The 18,638-nt window shown below is 54.2% G+C and overlaps 6 protein-coding genes across 6 annotated transcripts; 1 reads left to right on the top strand and 5 right to left on the bottom strand.

Moving 5' to 3' along the window:
* Positions 1 to 420: 420 nt before the first annotated feature.
* B0T23DRAFT_325765 (uncharacterized protein) lies at positions 421 to 1,629 on the bottom strand (the record flags this gene model as incomplete). The annotated part of the gene is made up of 1 exon (XM_062835526.1): positions 421 to 1,629. One exon carries the CDS (start codon positions 1,627 to 1,629, stop codon positions 421 to 423), a length of 1,209 nt encoding a protein of 402 aa, XP_062688870.1.
* A 1,140-nt stretch (positions 1,630 to 2,769) lies between these two features.
* On the bottom strand, positions 2,770 to 2,982 carry B0T23DRAFT_408167 (uncharacterized protein; the record flags this gene model as incomplete). Its single annotated transcript, XM_062839266.1, has 1 exon — positions 2,770 to 2,982. The coding sequence occupies one exon, from the start codon at positions 2,980 to 2,982 to the stop codon at positions 2,770 to 2,772; it is 213 nt and encodes a 70-aa protein (XP_062688869.1).
* Positions 2,983 to 4,019: 1,037 nt separating this feature from the next.
* Positions 4,020 to 7,725, top strand: B0T23DRAFT_246187 (uncharacterized protein). Its single transcript, XM_062834125.1, has 3 exons — positions 4,020 to 4,678; positions 4,892 to 6,124; positions 6,182 to 7,725. The coding sequence occupies exons 1-3, from the start codon at positions 4,378 to 4,380 to the stop codon at positions 7,603 to 7,605; spliced, it is 2,958 nt and encodes a 985-aa protein (XP_062688868.1). The 5' UTR covers positions 4,020 to 4,377; the 3' UTR covers positions 7,606 to 7,725.
* A 1,510-nt stretch (positions 7,726 to 9,235) lies between these two features.
* On the bottom strand, positions 9,236 to 11,376 carry B0T23DRAFT_389556 (glucose-6-phosphate isomerase). The gene is made up of 3 exons (XM_062837816.1): positions 11,281 to 11,376; positions 10,607 to 11,176; positions 9,236 to 10,542 (listed from the first exon to the last, which is right to left on the bottom strand). Exons 2-3 carry the CDS (start codon positions 11,125 to 11,127, stop codon positions 9,378 to 9,380), a joined length of 1,686 nt encoding a protein of 561 aa, XP_062688867.1. The 5' UTR covers positions 11,128 to 11,176; positions 11,281 to 11,376; the 3' UTR covers positions 9,236 to 9,377.
* An 877-nt stretch (positions 11,377 to 12,253) lies between these two features.
* Positions 12,254 to 14,757, bottom strand: B0T23DRAFT_246137 (serine/threonine-protein kinase gad8). Its single transcript, XM_062834124.1, has 4 exons — positions 14,526 to 14,757; positions 14,304 to 14,441; positions 12,682 to 14,240; positions 12,254 to 12,613 (listed from the first exon to the last, which is right to left on the bottom strand). The coding sequence occupies exons 1-4, from the start codon at positions 14,545 to 14,547 to the stop codon at positions 12,398 to 12,400; spliced, it is 1,935 nt and encodes a 644-aa protein (XP_062688866.1). The 5' UTR covers positions 14,548 to 14,757; the 3' UTR covers positions 12,254 to 12,397.
* Positions 14,758 to 16,804: 2,047 nt separating this feature from the next.
* On the bottom strand, positions 16,805 to 17,667 carry B0T23DRAFT_246072 (uncharacterized protein). The gene has a single exon (XM_062834122.1). The coding sequence runs from the start codon at positions 17,335 to 17,337 to the stop codon at positions 16,828 to 16,830; it is 510 nt and encodes a 169-aa protein (XP_062688865.1). The 5' UTR covers positions 17,338 to 17,667; the 3' UTR covers positions 16,805 to 16,827.
* Between the last annotated feature and the right edge of the window lie 971 nt (positions 17,668 to 18,638).

The raw sequence follows: 18,638 nt of genomic DNA, 5'->3' as shown, positions 1-18,638 counted from the left end.
TGAATAGCTTTGCTTGATACCCATTACTGTAAAAAAGCGCCTGTCTTTACATGTTTCTGTACACAATATACACTAATACCTGCCCTGATGGACCTGGTGCCATAGGATAATAATATGTTATTTGTTCATAAGCTTGCGTTGGTATCTACCCGTCGAAATGCATGACGCTTTGAAAGATGGAGAAAAAAAAAAGAAAAAAAGAAAGAAAGAGACGCCCCTTATGTACAGAACCATGAGATAGCCCAGAAATAGTAACATGAAAAGGAAACCATAAGTGGCTAGGCAGGTACTTACCAATCAGTCCCTCATGATATCTCAGGGTAGTGGGTTTTCATGCAAAGAGAATGTACGTTCAAGAAAAAGGACGTGAAATGGGAGAAGCAAACAGAAAAGAAACAAGCATCACCACAGATGCAATCATCAAAAAGCAATAGCCCCAAGATGCGGTCCTATCGGCGCCAAATGCGTCTTGAACCGCTCCATCAACTTTTGCGCCTCCGTAAACCTTCCGGTCTGCATCAAATTCTGTATCGTATCCAGCGTCAACGACGCCAGGCTGGTAATGAATCTTGACTCGGGATTATCCGACTTGCAGTTCGACAGCTTGACATTCCACACATGGTCATTCTTGAGATACTCCAGCGCCAGTTTTGACGATGGGTTCGTAGGATGATACAGCGTCAGATGCGCCACTGACATGGGCAAGGGCTTGGGCAGCTTGTCGTGGACGGCGACGAAGGACTCGAACAAGGAAGCCGGCGGGATCTGGTGCTTGTACGACTGCCCCGTGGTTTGCCAGCAAAGTTTGCGCCAGGCCTGGACGAGGTGCTGGGTGGAGGCCGAGGTGTTGTCGATAACCTCCTTGCCGCGCAGCATGGACGTGTATGCCTCGTCCAGCTCGATGGCCTGGGACTTGGCCATGATGAGGCTGTCCAGGAGGATGGCGGGGTAGGCGGCCCGCTCGGGATTACCCGTGGTGAGCGCGGGCTCGTTCAACAGCCGCTGGAACCAGGACCAGGCGAGCTCATCCACACCTTCGGCTACCATGTAGCGCAGCAGAAGACGGGTGAAGGTGCGGTTGCCGAGGAAGCTGAGCGAGCGCTCCTCGCCCGATGAACGGAGCCAGCGCAGGACGAGCAGACCGGCGCCGGATTCCTTCATGCTCTGGGTGACGGAGACGGCGGCGGAGAGTTGAATGTCGTTCTGCACGGCCAGGAGGAAGCCGAGCGCGCGCTGGATGTTCATGATGCCCTTGGACACGGCCAACTGGAAGATCTCGTTGCGGTTGTTCCTAACTGCTGGGGCAGGGGCGGCAACAGAGCGTGACACAAAGGCCTTGTTGTTGAAGAGGGGATTCTCTAGAATGGCGCGCATATGCTTATCCGTCGGACGGGCTGGTACATCTTTGGAGGAGGCGGGAGAGGCGGAGGGCAGATAGGTGACGGTCGGCGTGGCCGGCGCGACCTGGTTGGTATCGGGAGTCCATCCGTGCTCTCTGTCTAGATGGGCTCGAAATGAGGCTTTGAGCACATTGAGGAGCTTCTGGGATTCGCGCTGGTTGAGAGGGAGGGGCTGGTGGATTGGCGGGAGGATGCTCTTGAGAGAGCCTAGCGGTTTGGTCTTGAACATGGTTAATCGTATGATGTGTTTCCGTACGTCTCGGATTCGAAGGGGCCGTGTAGATGAAAAGTTCGGCTTCCGGAGTTCGGGGGGGCCGGGCTGGTCGACGGCCGATCGGCTGAGTGGTCAGTGACCTTCTGATGATGTCGTTCCGTTGTCGATGTCGGTCGTTCACGATGTTTGGTTGTGTTTGAAGGTGGAGCTGTCACTCCATGAGTCCATGGCCTGGCCCGGCCGTTGCGACGGCAAGTGGACAGGAAAGAACCCACTTCTCCGGGAGAACGAGCCAAGGCAAAAACATGATTGGTCCGCTGACTCTTCGTGTACCTTATCATAGGTACCTTCATCACTATGGTGCGGGCAGGTGTTCACAACGTCGTCCGTCAGCTTGCTCCAAATTGCATCGGGCCCCCGTTCACACCTGCTTCACGATTGCCTTTTTACGTGGCCAACTCGCCCTTATCTGGGGATATCACACAAATGTGGTTCTAGTATCGTGCTCTTGGGTGGGTTGTCAGCCACCACACACGCCGGCTACGGTGCCGGTATGCGGTTGGGTTTCACAGGTACTTGGTCTGTATGCACCCAAAAGGCACTAACAAAGGAGTTAGTTTCTTGCCCATGTGGTAGATCTCAAACCTAGATTTAGGGGCCTAGTTGGAAAAGGGGTGTACGCTAAATGGAGGCCAGAAACGGAGGGCTTTGCGTAAATATCGACAAGACACTCCTACATTTTCACATATCTAGTATTCGAACACTTCTAGATGTTTAGTGTAGTAGTCGCAAACTTCAAGATCGTCACGAAGCTCGAGCCAACAAGCCGAAAGCCGTCGAGTCCTGAGTCATGTGACTCATCGACTTCCCAAAACCTACCCACGACCAAACCCGCTGGTTGGGGTCGCTGGAGCTAGCCTGTTTCGAGCTGTACCTGGACGGCCCTGACGTCGTTTGCCAGTACGTACCGGCGTCGCGTCGAAGTTCCAGGGTGCCTTGGATCCAATCCTTCACAGTTTGTCTTGTTGTCGTTGCGATGAAGAGAAAAGAAGGAAGAGACAACAAAGCAAAGCCCAATGTTGAGCCTGACAGTAGTCCTGGCAGTCAATTACCTCTAGATCATGCCAAGCGGAATGGGAACCACAGACTCTTTTTTCAGAGCCTCTGGCTTCGCCGAGCCAAGCCCAAGGGCAGCTTTGCTATTGCCAGCTTCCCTTCCCCTTTCGACATTGCCCAGGGCAGCTTGCCCGCCTCAGCCCAGCCTTTCAAGCGAGGGGCCTGAGGGGCCTGAGGGGCTTGAGGGGTTCCCCATTCTCCATTCGAGCCAGTCAACCATTGTGCTGGGATGGGCTTGCCAAGCTTGTCCATCTGGCCCTGTCATCAGGTGTCTCGCCGTGCCTCCTGAGGCAAGGGGGGCGAATTCCCATCCCCGCGCTTGACTCCATCATGGCGGACTGTCCGACGGCGGTTCGGTGCAGGTATTTGTACGTGTACCAGTTTTCCGGGAGACGGGAGAGAGAGAGACACACACACAGAGAGAGAGAGAGAGGACAAAGCACGCAACTTTCCCATTTGGGATCAGATAGCAGCCATGCCGGTTTGCGCCCTGCATGCCATATGGTAAGATAGTTTCTGTGCCTTGCGTGCCTAGCTACCGTAAGGTAGCATGGATGGGGTAGCTAGGGCATATCAGATTCAGATAGCTTCATCTGGTAGTGTATGGTATGGTAGTCTCCCGTCTGAACAGCAACAACAACAACAACAGAGACACTGGCCATGTGAGCTTGAGATGGAACAAGATTGATCAATATAACCTCAGTCCTCCAAGTCCACAGCCTGTTGTGACGCGCCACGCCGATGGTGAAGTAGTGTATGGCGGGGGGAGGGAGTGTGTGCTGGTCCAGTCTCCCAGTTGCCCCTGGAGCTGGATCGACAACGTCCATGAGTTGGACCGACCGTGACCTGTTGACACTACACTAGGTACCTGGTGGAGAGTGAGAAAGGGGAGACGGCTTCCCGCCTACTGGCAATAGTACTATGTAGAGGTATGCAGCCGGGGCGGACAAGCGAGACAGATGTACCATTACAACTGAAGTAGTAGTCTAGTCTACACTTGGTCTATTCTCGCGCCGTCGAGATGCCACCCTGCCTGCCCGCCCTGCCCTGTGAGGTGTCGTTGGTGGGCGCATCTTTGCAGCTGTTGCAGTCCCGTCCGTCAGGTGCAGCTCAGTTGCAATGGCCCCGGGTGACGCTCGTTACAGGCGGTAGGGTGGTTTTCAGCTGGTGCCCACGCTACAGCCCAGTGACTGTGTGTACCTAGCGGTTGCGGGCGGTGGCCTGGGCTCTGCCTTCCTCCCCCATTTCCACTTTCTGCGTCCAGTCTGGCTTCTGGCGGGACAAGGCGTCAAAAACTGAATCCATCCGACTACGCTTTCTTTGCCTCGCTTCCACTTCCCACACACCCTCCTTCTCCATAATACCTTTCCACCACGTCAATCACCACCACACCGGCTCTCGATCCCATCACCCGGATCGCAACACCAAAGCAAGCCGCCGCCCAAAGGCACATTTAGCTGCACGAGGCGCACCGCATTTTATTCTCTTCCACCTGTCCACTTTCTTTTGTCTAGTTCTCCCGGGAAACGGCCCCTCCTCCATCCCCCTACTGGACTGGCTGCCCTCGAGAGACGCGACACGCCCACCACTCCGCTACCCACCCACTCGTCTTGACGACCACACAGTTTTCACATACACATCTCAGCAATGTCTGAGGTACAGAGCAGACCCGTCGCCGCGCGCGGCAGAGGCTCCGGCCGCGGTGGCCGGGGCGGTCTTTCGACTCGGGGAGGTCGCAGCGCGACCAGGACCAACGGCGATTCCACAGAGTCGTCGTCGCTGCCATCTCTAGAGGACGAGGGCGAGATTGGCCAGCTTAGGAAGCAATACGGCAGCAAGGTTGCCATCATCAAGGAGATGTTCCCCGACTGGTCGGACGTCGATGTTCTATTTGCTCTCAACGAGACAGACGGTGACGAATCCCTCGCTGTCACCCGCATTGCTGAAGGTACGTTGTCGGACTCCCACTCCGATCCCTCCTCTGCACCCCACCGCCACTTGCCTGCCTTAGCCAAGCTCTTCCTGTCTCAGCTTGTCGAGACGAGTGCCTGTCGTGTGCGCTGGGCCATTGGCTTCTCCGAGCTGCACGCTGCCCCGCCGTGTGGTGCACCCTGTTTGCTGCTACTGCTAGGTTACTAACACCAGCTTCTTTTAAATACAGGAACCATCTCGCAATGGGGCGAGGTAACCAAGCCCAAGAAGGTGTCCAAGCCCAAGACGAAGACCGATACTTTCACATCCACTCCTGCCGATTCCTTCGCTGGATCCACGAGACCTGTTAGAGGCGGCCGCGTAGACAGCGGACGTGGACGTGGCAGGGCCACCGAGCGAGGCGGTCGGGGCGGTGGCCGCGGCAAGCCCCTCAATGCGACGATCAACGGCCACAAGAACAAGGAGAGCGAGCAGCTTTCAGTTCCTACCGAAGAGGCCAACGTATGGGGTGCTCCCAAGCCCACCGAAGAGGCGAGTGGATGGCCCGAGGAGAGCTCGCCTTCCGCCGAGATTCCTGCCGCCGCGCCTGCTCCCGTTGCTCCCAAGCCCGTTGAGCCAGCGCAGAAGACCTGGGCTAGCATGTTGAGACAGTCTGTGCCGAAGCCTACCCCCAAGCCGAAGGAGGTCGCTCCTCCCAAGCCTGCTGAGCCTGTTATCGAGCCTCTCCCGCCCGCCGCCGAACCTACCCCTGTTGAGCCTGAGGTCCAGGCTGAACCTGAAGCTGAGCCCGAAGTCCCACAACCCGTCGAGGAACCTACGCCCGAGCCTGCTAAGAAGGAGGCTCCTCCTCCTCCTCCTCCCGCCGTCCCCGCGCTGCCTATTGTACCTATCGAGCCTGCCCTCCCCGCTATCCCCGTTGTTCCCGAAGTCGCTTTGAAGCCGTCCAAGGATCAACTTACCGAAACGAATCTCGAACAAGTTGCCGATGATTCCCACCCTCCAGAGACCGAGACCGCTGCGAGTGAAGCCGCCGACTCTTGGGATCCCCGGGCCCAGGGCCCCAGCGCTACTGCGACCCCCAACTCCGCGTCTCAGCAGCAGCATCAGACCTCCCGCGCCCCTGGCAGTGGCTTTGCTACGACTGCTTCCAAGGCCACCGATCGCACATCTACTCGTACCCCTACCTATGCCCGCCGAATCCTTGACCAGCAGGAGCCTGTCCGCATGCCTGGTAACCGTGACCAGGTCGACCGTGCCGCCGTTCAGTTCGGCGCTTTCAGCTTGAACGAGGAGGATGACATTGATGGTGACCGTGAGGAGCCCGAGACTCGTCCTCAGCCTCCTCAGGACTCTCCTGTTACCCAACCTCGCGCTTCTCTTCCTCCTGCGCAGCCTGCCCCGGTTCCTGAGACCTTCGCTGCCCAGAAGCCTGCGGCCTCGCTCCCTCCTACGGGCCCTGCCGGTATGACCCTTTCCTCATTAGCCAATGCCTCAAATTTGCGACTAATTCCATTCTTAGCCACTACCGCTACCGCACCCCCTACGGCCCCGACCCAGCCTGCTGCCGCCGCGGCCGCTTCTCAGGGTGCGTACTACCTCCCGATCTCGTCACTTGTAGATGATTCACTAAAGACCCCGGCTGAAGCAGCTACGCAACCCCCTACTGCGCCAAGCACTCAGCAGTTCGGCCGCTTCGGCCAGCCTGCGCCCCAAGAGCCCGCTCCTTTTGGCGCTTCCAAGCCTTTCGATGCTTTCGGCCAACAGCCTGGTGCTGTGGCTGCGCAAACCCAGTACGAGACTGGCTTCCCCGTTCAGGGCCAAGTTGCGCAAACGCAGAACCAGCAGCAGCCCGTCGGCGCATTCAGCTCGGCTCCCAGTGATTACTCTCAGTACTACACCGCTGATCAGAGCCGTTACAACTACTACGGCCAAAACAACTTTGGCCAGCAACAGGGCGCTCAAGGACAGCAAGACGGTCTGTCTCAGCCCCAGCGCGGCTTTGGATATAACGCGCCCCAGGCCGATAACCTTAGCCAGTATCCTCAGAGCGGCGCTCAGCATACTCAGAATCGCTTCGGTTCTGGCTCTGATATGGCCGGTACTCCTACCCCTAACCAGGCTGGAACCCAGGCCCAGACTGCTCAGACCACCCAGGCCCAGACTCACGGCCAGCAACAGCCGCATGATCAGTATGGCCCCTACGGCAGCCACCCTTACTACTCTAACCCTTATTACTCTGCGTACATGAACTACAACGGGTACAACCAGGGCGCTTACGGCGCTCCTTATGGAAAGGGCGGACTTGGTTACCAGCCCAACCAGTATGGCATGTCTCCCCAGGCCCCTCATGGATACGCTTCCTCCCCTGCCGGTTTTGGACAGTCCACTCTCCACCGTGAGACTGGTGTTGGAGCTGGTGGCCTGAACGATTATGGTCGCACCGCCTCCGGCCAGTCTGCTCAGCAGCAAGGTCTCGGTGGTAGCGGCTTCGGTGGAATGCACGATGCTTTCGGTCGTGGTGGCTCCAGCTACCAGTCTCAGGCCGGCCAGTCCTTCAATGCTCCCGGAACTCAGCCGGGTGCCGGTCCTTCGGCCTCTGATGACCTGAAGCCTTTCGGCGACTCCAAGGCTGCTTCCGGACCAAGCCCTGCCCTTGGCGGTGCCGCTCGTCCTGGCTCTGCTACCAACAATGCTCCCTCTCAGAGCGGCCTCCCCCCTCCGCAGTCGAACCAACAAAGCGGTCTCGGTGGTATGGGATCTTACGGCTACCCCAACCATCTCCAGGGACATGGTCTCCATAACCAGACCGGCACTGGTTACGGCATGGGCGCCACCGGCACCCAGGGTCACCAGAACACCTACGGTGGTTATGGCGGACAAGGTTTCGGCGGGGGCTACTATGGCAACCCTCCACGTGGCGGCTGGGGTAATAACTACCACTAGCGGAGGAAACCCAGACCAGACATTGTGGGTCATTAGGGCCGCACGGAATCAGAGCAGGATGTGGGAGGACAAGAAGAAGCCTCGCGCGTTTCTGCACACATAAGCAAATATCGTTTAGCGTTATTGATGGGATTCACCCCTCTCTCCGAGACTCATACTATCATCTCTGTGTACGATTTTTAACTACAACCGCAAAGGGACATGGCGTATTGACGAAACTCTATTTTGGCTGATGGTGGGATGGATTGTCTCTTCATAAATTGCTTCGTCTTGTTTGTTGTGTGGGTTTTTCTCGGTTATGCAGTTTTCTTATTCTTTTCTTTTTCTTTTCAAGAGAAACTCCTGTTTTTTTTTTTTTTACTCTCTCCAAGTCATTGCGTAGGGTCCAAAGGGCATGTCATGAAATTGGTGGGCATCATGAAAAACTCTATGTTGGTTTTTGCTAAAAGACAGCATCAACAAACTTTACTGGTTCTCTGTTCTGTGTCTTTGTTTTCCCCTCTTCTCCAAAACAGGCTTTTGTTTATGGGTCCAATGATCAAATTATGAGAATTTGTGAACTGGGATAACGGGGGAAAAAAAAAGGGGGATAAAGGATGAAAAAACAGGCGGCTCGGCTCAAAGCAAAAAGGAACAGGAAATCAACAACATGGAAAAATACATGATCATTGTCACCATCGGATTCTCTCGTGTGTGTTCTTGCTGCAAGCAAAGAGGGAAGGAGTTAATCGATAAGAAATGAATTCAAAGAGATGATGATATAAGTTGATGATAGCGAGACTGTGTCAATGTCCATGAACGCCCGCTTTTTGCATCTCCTGCTCAGTCAGTACCCTCCCCCAATATGGCAGATCCTGCAGATGAAGTGATGCATATGCTCACTACCGCCCATCCCCCGCCTGCCCATAATATCGAATTGAGTTTCCATGTAAGTATGTACTTGACCCATGACACCGAATTCGAACTTGTAAGCCAGCAAGCACTCCGGATTGCGGACTCCGGAACTCGGAGAAGCTATGTGACCTGGACCGTCAAAAGCCGGCGATCCACCTCCGATGGACCCCCGCCCGGAACCGTAACCCCCATTTTTTTTTTCTCGTTTTACCCCACCGTTCATCTGATCTCTATCGATCCCCCACCTCAACCTAGTTAGTCACAACCACCACCCACCACCCAAGACCATCCGCGGACAAGATATCATCACTGGACCATGGCTCAGCCTAGCCGGTGGCTTCGTGGTGTGAAGAAAAATGGAAGATGAAAGATGGAAAATAAAAGTAAAGGAAAAAAAAAAGAAAAAAAGAATGGGAAATCAAGCGGAAAGCCCCCCTGTATGGTATGGATCCGTACTACATAATGACTTTAGGCCACAAGTCCACCTGTGACATGTACTGTGGTACCTGCTTTTGGACTGGATCACTTTGGGCTATTCGTCTCGACACAAAGGTTGACCAAACAGTAGTCTGATTTCACTTTGGGTGGCAGTAACCAAACTCATTCAAGGCATTGAACTGTGATCTGTTGAGAATGAGAAACGATACGGGACAGAAGATGCGACAGGTGCTTGGAATTAGGGATGTTAAGGACTTAATGCATGGCGTTGTGTCAATACCTAGGCCTGCGTCTCATGTTCAATCACAAAATTTCTTTTTATTCAGGTAATAAGTAGATCATCACATCATGTTCATCCAAGCAGTCATCCCTCCCTCTTGATTTTATATAAAGCCGGCCCTTTTAAAATCTCAAAGCCGCGGCAACGCCCCCCTTGACCTTCAAAAGTCAGCATACTTCTTGAACGCACCCAAGAGACCGCCGGTAGAAGCGTCGTGCCCACTGCCCGCACCAGGCTCGTCAATCTCCTTGAGGATCTTCTTGGCCAACACCTTTCCGAGCTCGACACCCCACTGGTCGAACGAGTTGATATCCCAGATGGCACCCTCAGTGAAAGTGAGGTGCTCGTAGTAGACGATGAGGGCACCGAGCTCGGCGGGACCAATGTGGCCGCCGACAAGGATGCTGGTGGTGGGCCTGTTGCCGAGGAAGACCTTGTGAGGAACGAGGTGCTCGGGCACATTACCCTCAGCGCGGACCTCTTCGGCGGTCTTGCCGACCATGAGGGCCTCGGCCTGAGCGAGGTAGTTGGACGCCAGCATCTTCTGGTGAAGGTTGTTGGAGATGGGGTTGTGAGACTTGGCGGCGAGGATGAAGTCGGCGGGGATCAGCTTGGTGCCCTGGTGGACAAGCTGGAAGAAGGAGTGCTGGGCGTTGGTGCAGGGCTCGCCGAAAACGATGGGGCCGGTAGTGTACTTGGCCGCGGAACCGTCCGAGGTGATGGACTTGCCATTGGACTCCATCGACAGCTGCTGAAGGTAGGCAGGGAAGCGGTGGAGGTACTGGTCGAAGGGAGCAATGAGGTGAGTCTGGGCGTTATAGAAGTTGGAGTACCAGACACTCAAGATACCGCCGAGCACGGGGATGTTCTCCTTGAGAGGAGCGGTGCGGAAATGGTTGTCCATGGCGTGGGCACCAGCGAGGAACTTGTGGAAGTTCTCGTAGCCAACGTAGAGGGCGACAGACAAGCCGATGGCAGACCAAACCGAGTAGCGACCGCCCACCCAGCTCTCGAAACCGAACATGTTCTTAGCGTCGATGCCGAACTTGGTGACCTCGGCCTCGTTGGTGGAGAGAGCAACAAAGTGCTTGGTGATATCGCCCTGACCGCCGGTCTTTTCGAGGAACCACGACTTGGCGGTGTTGGCGTTAGTGATGGTCTCGGCGGTGGTGAAAGTCTTGGAAGCGATGAGGAAGAGGGTGGTCTCGGGATCAGAGGCAGCGAGGGCCTCGGCGATGTGGGTACCGTCAACGTTGGAGACGAAGCGAAGGGTCATGTCCTTGGCACCATAATGCTTGAGGGCCTCAGTGACCATGACGGGACCCCTGTGATGATACTTGTCAGCCAATGCTTCTCTCTCGGGCAGGGAGGCAGGACGTTTGAACCTACAAGTCGGAACCGCCGATACCAATGTTGATGATGTTGGTGAGCTTCTTGCCGGTGTAACCCTTCCACTCGCCGCTGCGCACCTGCTCCGAGAACTCCTTCATGTGCTGGAGGACCTCGTTGACGCCACCCTTGGTGTTCATGACATCAACACCGTCGACCTTCATCTCTTGGTTGGAGACGTTGCGAAGAGCGACGTGATAGACGGCACGGTCTTCGGTAAAGTTGATCTTCTCGCCAGCGAACATGGCATCGCGCTTCTTCTCAACGCCGGCCTCTTCGGCGAGGCGGACGAGCTTGTCAAGGGTCTCCTCTGTCACCAAGTTCTTGGAGAAGTCGAAGAGGATTTCGGTGGCATTGGGGCTGTCGCTCGAGATGTCGGCGGGGAGGGTGAAGGTACGAGCGAACTTGGAGAAGCGCTCGGGATCGGACTTGAAGGCATCCTTGAGGACAAAGGTCTTGCCAACCTTGGAGTGGTGCGACTGGAGGTCAGACCAGGCCGAGAGGGTGTTCGCGGGAGCCATGGTGGTGATGTTGTGTGTTTTCGATCGACTGCGAATGGCTTTCTAGGGTCTATGACGTCGATGAGGATTAGAGATTACTGCTGTCGCTAGAGTTGAGACAGGATGGAGAGAGGAAGGATGAAGAGCAATATGGGAAGAAAGGAGGAAAAGCACCTGATGATGGGTTGGGTTCGTCTAGTAATACACTTATATCATGCAAGCCTGCTCGCTTCCTTGATGCCGGAGAGCTGCTGATGGGGAGACGACGGTGGGCATGGTGGGGTTGATAAGGTGAGCTCGCGGTGCAAATGCGGGGCAATTGCGTAACTTGAATGTATAGCTTGGTACATGCACTGTACATCCGAGTGCCTGGCTAACGTGCGGCAATGTTAGCCGGTCCGATATGTAACAACATGATCGCCAACTTCAATCAACAACTACCATCAATAGTGCCCGCTTTCGCTATTTGTTAGCACTATATGAAAGTGATGTTCTGATATACCAGTCCCAGTGTCTTTGGTCTTGACCGGGCCACAATCGGTGAAACTTGGTCGCATATGGTGTGAGACAGAGAGACCAGAAGTGAACAGGGGTTGGAAATGGCGGTAACTGAACTTTTTCGCAGTTCATCACATCTTTCAGTCTGGTAGCCCCGAGGTCACTCGCTCCCCGTTGATCGCCGGGATTCACGGGAGCTTTTCTATACCGTTCCCAAGAGCCCGTTCGTTACTAATCCGTTTTCTCCCCTGATCCATCTGCTTGCAAATGCTGCCAAAAGTTCCTCTTAAACAAAACAAGAAAGATCCATGCCTACAGCCTCTGATTGATCATAAGACCCGAATTCGGCTGTACGAGCGAGCAGCTTTGGGCTTAAGACCTTGCACAACTACATTGATGTGACATTCCGGGCTGCTCGGCTGCCTGACCCTATTCCACCTCATCGTGAGTTTGGTTCCCAAGCAAACGTCGAGTTGTGTCCCGTGTTTCGTAAAAGTACTTGACATTGTTTGTAAGTATAACAATGAAACAAATCACTGCCCAACTCCTATGTGAAAATGTACCTAGGTAGCTCAAGTCACAAATATGGATAGACTAAACACAAGATAAAGAAAAGACTTTGAAAGCCCATTGTCCAGCGACTGAGCACTTGGCTGTCACCTCTACGCTCAGCCTGACCCACCAATGGGTCAATCACAGCCGCGACACAACCGCTTAACTGAACCTGCCTCTATGCTGCATTTGCTATATTCCCGTTGCCCAAGCCAAAGTTTCTACCTCTCTTTTACTTTGTCTATCTCCTGCTGCTGTTGTCTTGAAGACTGCTCGCGAATGATGGGTCCTTGACACTGCCACCCGCATCCCCGAGACCAGCAATAGGACGGTTGTAACTGAAGCCCGTGAACTGGTTCTGCATCGTCTCTGACAGAATCGGTCCTTCCACGTAAGAATCCTGAGGAAGTTCCGATGTGAACTCGGGGTCGAAGTTGGCGGTGTCGAGCGCGTCAACCTATAGTCACCGTAGTTAGCACATTGAACTTGTTCAGCCGGTGAGTAAGCAGCGCTCTTGAGACTTACCACATTGGGCTTGAACGCAGGCTCGTACTTGCGCTGCAACAACTTGCGCCAATCTATGGCGTGGAAGAAGGGGTGCGCCTTAATCTCGGCCGCCCCGTTGGCACCGAGACGTTGTTGCGGGTCGCGGTTGAGCAGCTTGGTCAAGAGGTCCTTGGCAGCTGGGGGTACCACCTCGGGTCCGGGGAAGTGCAGCGGTTCACTAAGGATCTTGCGGTACATCTCGTTGGTGTTCTCATCGTAGAAAGGCGGGAGACCCGTCAACATCTCGTACAAAAGCACACCCAATGTCCACCAATCGACAGTCTTGTTGTAGCCATTACCCATCAGCAATTCGGGCGCCAAATATTCAGGGGTGCCGCAAAATGTGTTGGTGCGGTCCTCATCCTTCATGTCCAGCTTGCAGAGACCGAAGTCGCAGAGAGCGATGTGACCTTGGTAGTCGAGAAGAATGTTTTCCGGCTTAAGATCACGGTAAATGACGTTGAAACCGTGAAGGCATTCGAGCGCACACAGCAGTTCGGCCGTGTAGAAACGACTGCGGTTGACGTCGAATCGCTGCTCTTTCTGCAAATGATGGAACAGCTCGCCACCATTGACAAAGGCGAGGACAAAGTATAGCTTCTCGGGACTCTGGAAGGTGAACTTGAGCGGCACGATAAACGGGTTGTTGATCTGGGCCAGAACGGATCGCTCAGCGAGCGTGTGGGCGACTTCGGAACGCGAGATGATGTGCGCCTTGCGAATCGTCTTGAGAGCGTAGATACGGTTCGTGTCCTTCTTGCGCACCTGCATGACCTTACCGAACGAGCCCTTGCCGACGACCTTGAGAAGCTCGAAATCCTCAATCTTGAGCTTACCGGCGCGGTTCTCCACATACTCAACGCCGATCTTAAGCTTTCCGGTACCATACTGAACGTCAACCCACTCCACACCGCTGTGTCCGAGGGCGCGCTCCTTGTTGGCAAAGTCGGCGGCGGCCTTTTCCCGGTCCTTCTTGCTGGCCTTGGGGTCATCGACGAACTGCTGCTTCTCCTCGAATCTTGGGTTAATACGGACAACACCAAGGAAAATATCTTGGCTGCGGCCGGAGCCAGGAGCCGCGTTGGGGTTCCTGATGTAAAGATGTACGGCAAGCTCCGTAACTCGAGACACATCGAACTTGTACTGAGTGTTGGAGCCGGCCCAGAGGGGGTTTTCGGGGTTGCCTTCGACCGAGTTGACAAAAACTTGAACCTTGTCAAAATCTATGAGGGCATAGGGCATGTACTTTGTGGAGATACGGCCGTGATTTGTAGGAATAGCGCCAAAGCCGCCCGAGCTCTGTGGGCGCGAAGAACCGCTCAGGAAGTTGGCTGTTCGTGACGAGTTGTTGGTTCTAATGGAGCCTGCAACGTTAAGGGCACTTCCCGTCGACATCGAGTTACCGCCATGGTTTGAGGAAAAGACATTCCGATACTGTTCGGGTAGCGAGAAGCCGGAACCCTCGTGGAGGGTGACAACGAGGATACCGGGCTTAGGAGGCTTGACGATGGGAGCTTGCGTGAGGGCTTCCGAGGCGGCTGTGAAAGGAAAAGAGGTTAATCTTGTGATGGCCGAGTGAACAAGACGGGCTGAGCGCCTACCAATGGTGTTCTCGTTCGAAGGGGTGGCTGCTCCCGAGCTGCCCGCTTGGCTCTTGTCTTCCTTATCTGTGATGGTGGAGGTAGAGGGCGAGCGGGAGAAGGGGCTTGAAAGAGGACCCAAATGGGTCTCCTTCAGCTCTGGTGTGCCAACATGTCAGATATGGTGTTCTGCCGTGGGGAAAGGGAAAGGGAAAGGGAAAAGGCGAGGGTTCGCCGACATACTCTTTGTGAGTTTCCACGACATTTTGCTGTCTGGCAGAAACCTAAAAGGGGAATGGACGTAGGTAGGGTGGACCAGCCGTAGGATACGAAAGGACTGAGGGTTGGACGCCAATAGGAGGTTTGACGGATAGGAGAAGATCTAGGATAAGAGCGAAGAAATACGAAGCGACGAGGCTGGGAAGAGAGTAGGTATGATAGGTAGGCTGGGTGACGTGACAGCGGGCGGTTTCGATGTCGGCGTCGGCGTCGAAGTTGGTGTCGGTGTCGATACCTCCGAGGGGGTCGGTGTCAACAGAAGAAGTGGACTGTAAGGGCGAGAAGGCGCCAGGAGAAAAGGAGGCCTGGCTGTCCGGAAATCCAAGACTCTAATCGACCGAGGGCGACAGACTAGGAGGCAACTACTGTTTGGCGCAGCAGCAAGGTGGTGTGAACAAGACTCGTGTTTAGAGTTGGATGGATGGATGTTTCAAGTAAGTCGGGTCTAGGTTGTGTAGAGAGGTACAACAACGAAGACGACGGGACGGAGGGAACCTCGACACAAAGCGGAAGGCGGACAGCGAGATGCCACTGATGACGGGAGGATCGATAGAATCCCAAGGTGTCGGGCGGGAGTGCGTGCTGCTGCTGTCCAGGTAGGGGCCAGGTGGTGCAGTGGGTGGTGGTGGGCTGGCTGTGTGGGCGTGGTGCCCCTGGACGCGGTTGACAGCGACGGGAGCGCAGCAGGATGGAATGGTGTGTTCAGCCGGCGGGATCCTTGTTAGTGGCTGATGCGGGACCCAGAGGTGGAGCAGATAATCTGGTCCCGTCTCCTGCAGGTGGTCAGGTCGCTGGGCCTGTCTTGCCCTGCCGCGGGCCCCGCTTTCTCTCCTTTTTGGACCCAGTGATTCGCGGCAGGCCTGTTAGGCCAGGGCGTCAGCTGGGGGGGCTATCGCTAACAAAAACGAACATACCTACCAAGCACTGCCCTGGTGGATGGAAAAGACGGGAAGTCGGGTGCTGCTGACAAGTGGAAAGTGGGGTACTCATTGCCCGCCGGGGTCCAGTTTCTGCTTCAGTCAAATCTCTCCCAAGATCGAATCACCGTCACAGACACTCTGCCATTGAGACGATCACAACAAGCCGACAAGATGAAAGAATGGAGAGACCCCCAAAATCCAATATGCGCCAACAGCCCGACTTGTCAGATGCGGCCCGATGCCCAGGGAAGAAACCTGACGGGTTCTGTGCTTCAGAGCCATGCCAGCCATGCGTCTTTCTGGTCGTGTTTGAGGCTGATGGAACAAGCGGCGACAAATGCCACTAAAAACTTGACAACCTCTCTTCCACAGCACTCTGATTGTCACCACGTTGCTAATTTTGGGTTCCAATTTTCTTGGGCTCATCGGCCGCAGTCACCGTTTACGACACCCGCAAGATTGCCCGACGGACTTGCAGTATAAATCTGTCGACAGGATCTCCGCTTCATTTACACTACATACGCGCAGACACACGCTGTAGCAATGGTACAAGTCAGACCCACGAGGCCAAGTCCCTGGACACGCCCTGGGGGCCAACCTGGAACGTCTGGTCGATCGACACCAAGTCGACGTTTCACGTTGTTATAGCAAGCCAGAGCTATCCTGCTACAACTGATCTCGGAGACTTTCCATATCCAAAGAGGAACAGAAACAGGACATGATTGATAATGATGGGCAAGATAAAACAAGACTTGGTGGCTACGACATTGGCGGTGCCAGGGTGCGTCTAACCAAAACCTGAGACACCTCTTGCCAGCTCTCGATCGGTTTCATATGCGGACTGCGGAGAGCCACCAAAGAGGGGCAGAGGGGCAAAAAATAACAAAGAAAGATGCCCCCAACCAAAACAACAGGGGAAGTTCAGGGAATTGTCAGGTTGTTCCTCGACCTCTCCATGACAGCTAGGATCTGTCACGTGGTCATCAGCCAGGAGGACCCGGCTACTTGACTAGGCTTCTAGGGTCGTTGTTGCTCGGCCATCGATGCCGAGGATTGATTCGGTTTCTATCTCTTTTTCAGCCTGGAGCATCCAAAAATAACGGTTCTCGATTGAGGATGGCAATTCAAGCCGGCATTGCTTTCCACTCCTCCAATCCTCCAAACCCTCGAGTTCTAAAAGACACTGCAGTGCTTGGAAAAACCAAATCCCGATGTTGGGTTGGTCACGAAGACGGTGTGTTCTACCCGTACATCGAAAACCCTCGTCCTTCGCAACTGTTCGCCATATACTGCCGTTGAGTTTCCATTTCAAGTCATTTGTCATCTTTGTTTGCCAGCAAAAAGCTTCACTTCCTCTTTTCATCGATCCTCGCCCTCACTTCACCCTTCCTCGCTCCGGCCATACTCTGAAGCAAAACCAAAACCCTGATCACTGCCAAAGGCACAGTTGCCCAAAATAGGGTCCAATCTGAGGCTTCCCATTCTCCAACTTTGATCCACTGACTCCATCCGCCTACCCCTTGTATCACGGACCAGCTATACCCAGCATCACTGAGGAGCATGCCGACACAGAGCAGCTGCCATAGACGCAGATCGTCATACAGCCGAAGGATAACGGCTTGGATGAAGGCAAAGTACAGCCATCCACTCCCAATCTGCGTGTAGAGATATTGCGAGGGAGCATCGTAGGGCACAGATGCGCGCGTCATCATGGCCGCGTATTTGGCTGGCTGAAAGAAGACCATGAAAGCGCCGTTGATTGCGAAGAGGGGTTCGATATAGAGCAAGATGATTCGATAGAGAAACGGGATGGTAGCTGTAGCAGAGGCGGTGGCAGTCGGAGATGTTGGCGCCATGATGATGTTGCTTGGAGAGACACCGGTATGGTACGTATGTTTGTTTGAAGATAGTGCTTGGTTCAAGTGGCTGGGGTGAAGCAGAACCAAAATTGAAACTCAAGGCCAGAGGGTAGGCTTGCGGGGGGGAAGAGGTTCACACTAAGTAAGCTGGTGGGGGTCCACTTGCTCGGACTTTCAACAAGCAGGCAGATGATATTATCAGTCAGCCAGTAAGCTGACAGCCGCCGATCATGCGAGGCCAACATTTATTTTTTTTCGATGCTTGAAGTTCGCGGTCTCACATGGTCTTTTGGAATGGAGTGCGGACAAACAACATGATGCTAACCGCTCATGAGAGCTAGACATTCAGGCGAGCGGAACCACATACAACCAACAAAGTGACGAGATATTCTTTGAACTAGCCATTCTTCGAAGCCCATGGATCTCTTCGATAAATGGCGAGGCGGTACTACCTCAAGGGTATGAGGAAGAAGCAGTTGTGACCGAGCCCTTTATTATAGCAGAGAAGCAGAGAAATAAACATTGTTTGCGAATCCAATCATGTTATTCTCGCGTACACCCGTAAGCAGTCAGCCGCTTCGCGCCCCCATTCAGATATGGTTCGTGTGCAACAAACTAACTCGCATCCTCTCTTGGTGACCAAGGACGCGACAAGCAATGAAGCTAAGGGTAGCGGAACGGGCCAGCACCTCCGTCCCCGCCACTGATATCATGAGCGCTACCAACTCTAGTAACTCACTCATCGCAACTCAAGCCTTAATTTCGAGCGCGAAGAAAGACAAATCAACAAAAAAAGGCAAAAAAGCAGAATGCCCCCATTGAGGAGTCAAGCTCTGAGACCTTGGAGTCGGAAGTACGGAGACCACTAGGGCTGCCCTGAGGAACACCAAGGTCTATACATCCACTTCGCTGAAGAAGGAGAAAGCGACTAACTGCATTTCATAAAATCTTTCTGAACACAACTTGATCAGCTGTTGATGTGCTGATGAGCGTTACATTGACCCTACTTCTATTCTTATCTAGCTCCCGGGACAATGCTCTGTCCGTTGTTGCTACCACGGGAACATTTCAGTCTAAGTGATTCGAGGCCTTCGATACCGCTTAGCTCTCCTCGGCGAATTCTTTTTGCTTCTATATATCGAACATAGCTTAGCCAAACCAACGAAACAGCAGAAATACCCTCAACCCTTCCAGAGAACATTCTCTTCATCAACCTAGAGCCCGCCAACCGCACTCTAGGCTTCGAGTCACTCTGGTACCCAGGCACAACCCTGGTCGCATACAAAAGTTACGTCAAA

Source organism: Neurospora hispaniola (genome assembly GCF_033458365.1).
Source record: "Neurospora hispaniola strain FGSC 10403 chromosome Unknown B0T23scaffold_9, whole genome shotgun sequence".
NCBI classification, from domain to species: Eukaryota; Fungi; Ascomycota; class Sordariomycetes; order Sordariales; family Sordariaceae; genus Neurospora; species Neurospora hispaniola.
Note: the sequence above shows the minus strand (reverse complement) of the source record. Positions and strands in the feature narration are given on the sequence as shown.

Coding starts and splice junctions, on each gene's coding strand:
- B0T23DRAFT_246072 (XM_062834122.1), bottom strand. CDS start 17,337: ATGGCGCCAACATCTCCGACTGCCACCGCCTCTGCTACAGCTACCATC.
- B0T23DRAFT_246187 (XM_062834125.1), top strand. CDS start 4,378: ATGTCTGAGGTACAGAGCAGACCCGTCGCCGCGCGCGGCAGAGGCTCC. Junction 4,679..4,891: donor TGTCACCCGCATTGCTGAAG/GTACGTTGTCGG, acceptor TTTTAAATACAG/GAACCATCTCGCAATGGGGC. Junction 6,125..6,181: donor CCCTCCTACGGGCCCTGCCG/GTATGACCCTTT, acceptor TTCCATTCTTAG/CCACTACCGCTACCGCACCC.
- B0T23DRAFT_246137 (XM_062834124.1), bottom strand. CDS start 14,547: ATGTCGTGGAAACTCACAAAGA. Junction 14,442..14,525: donor GTCGTGGAAACTCACAAAGA/GTATGTCGGCGA, acceptor TTGGCACACCAG/AGCTGAAGGAGACCCATTTG. Junction 12,614..12,681: donor CTGCGTTCAAGCCCAATGTG/GTAAGTCTCAAG, acceptor CGGTGACTATAG/GTTGACGCGCTCGACACCGC.
- B0T23DRAFT_389556 (XM_062837816.1), bottom strand. CDS start 11,127: ATGGCTCCCGCGAACACCCTCTCGGCCTGGTCTGACCTCCAGTCGCAC. Junction 10,543..10,606: donor GGTATCGGCGGTTCCGACTT/GTAGGTTCAAAC, acceptor GTATCATCACAG/GGGTCCCGTCATGGTCACTG.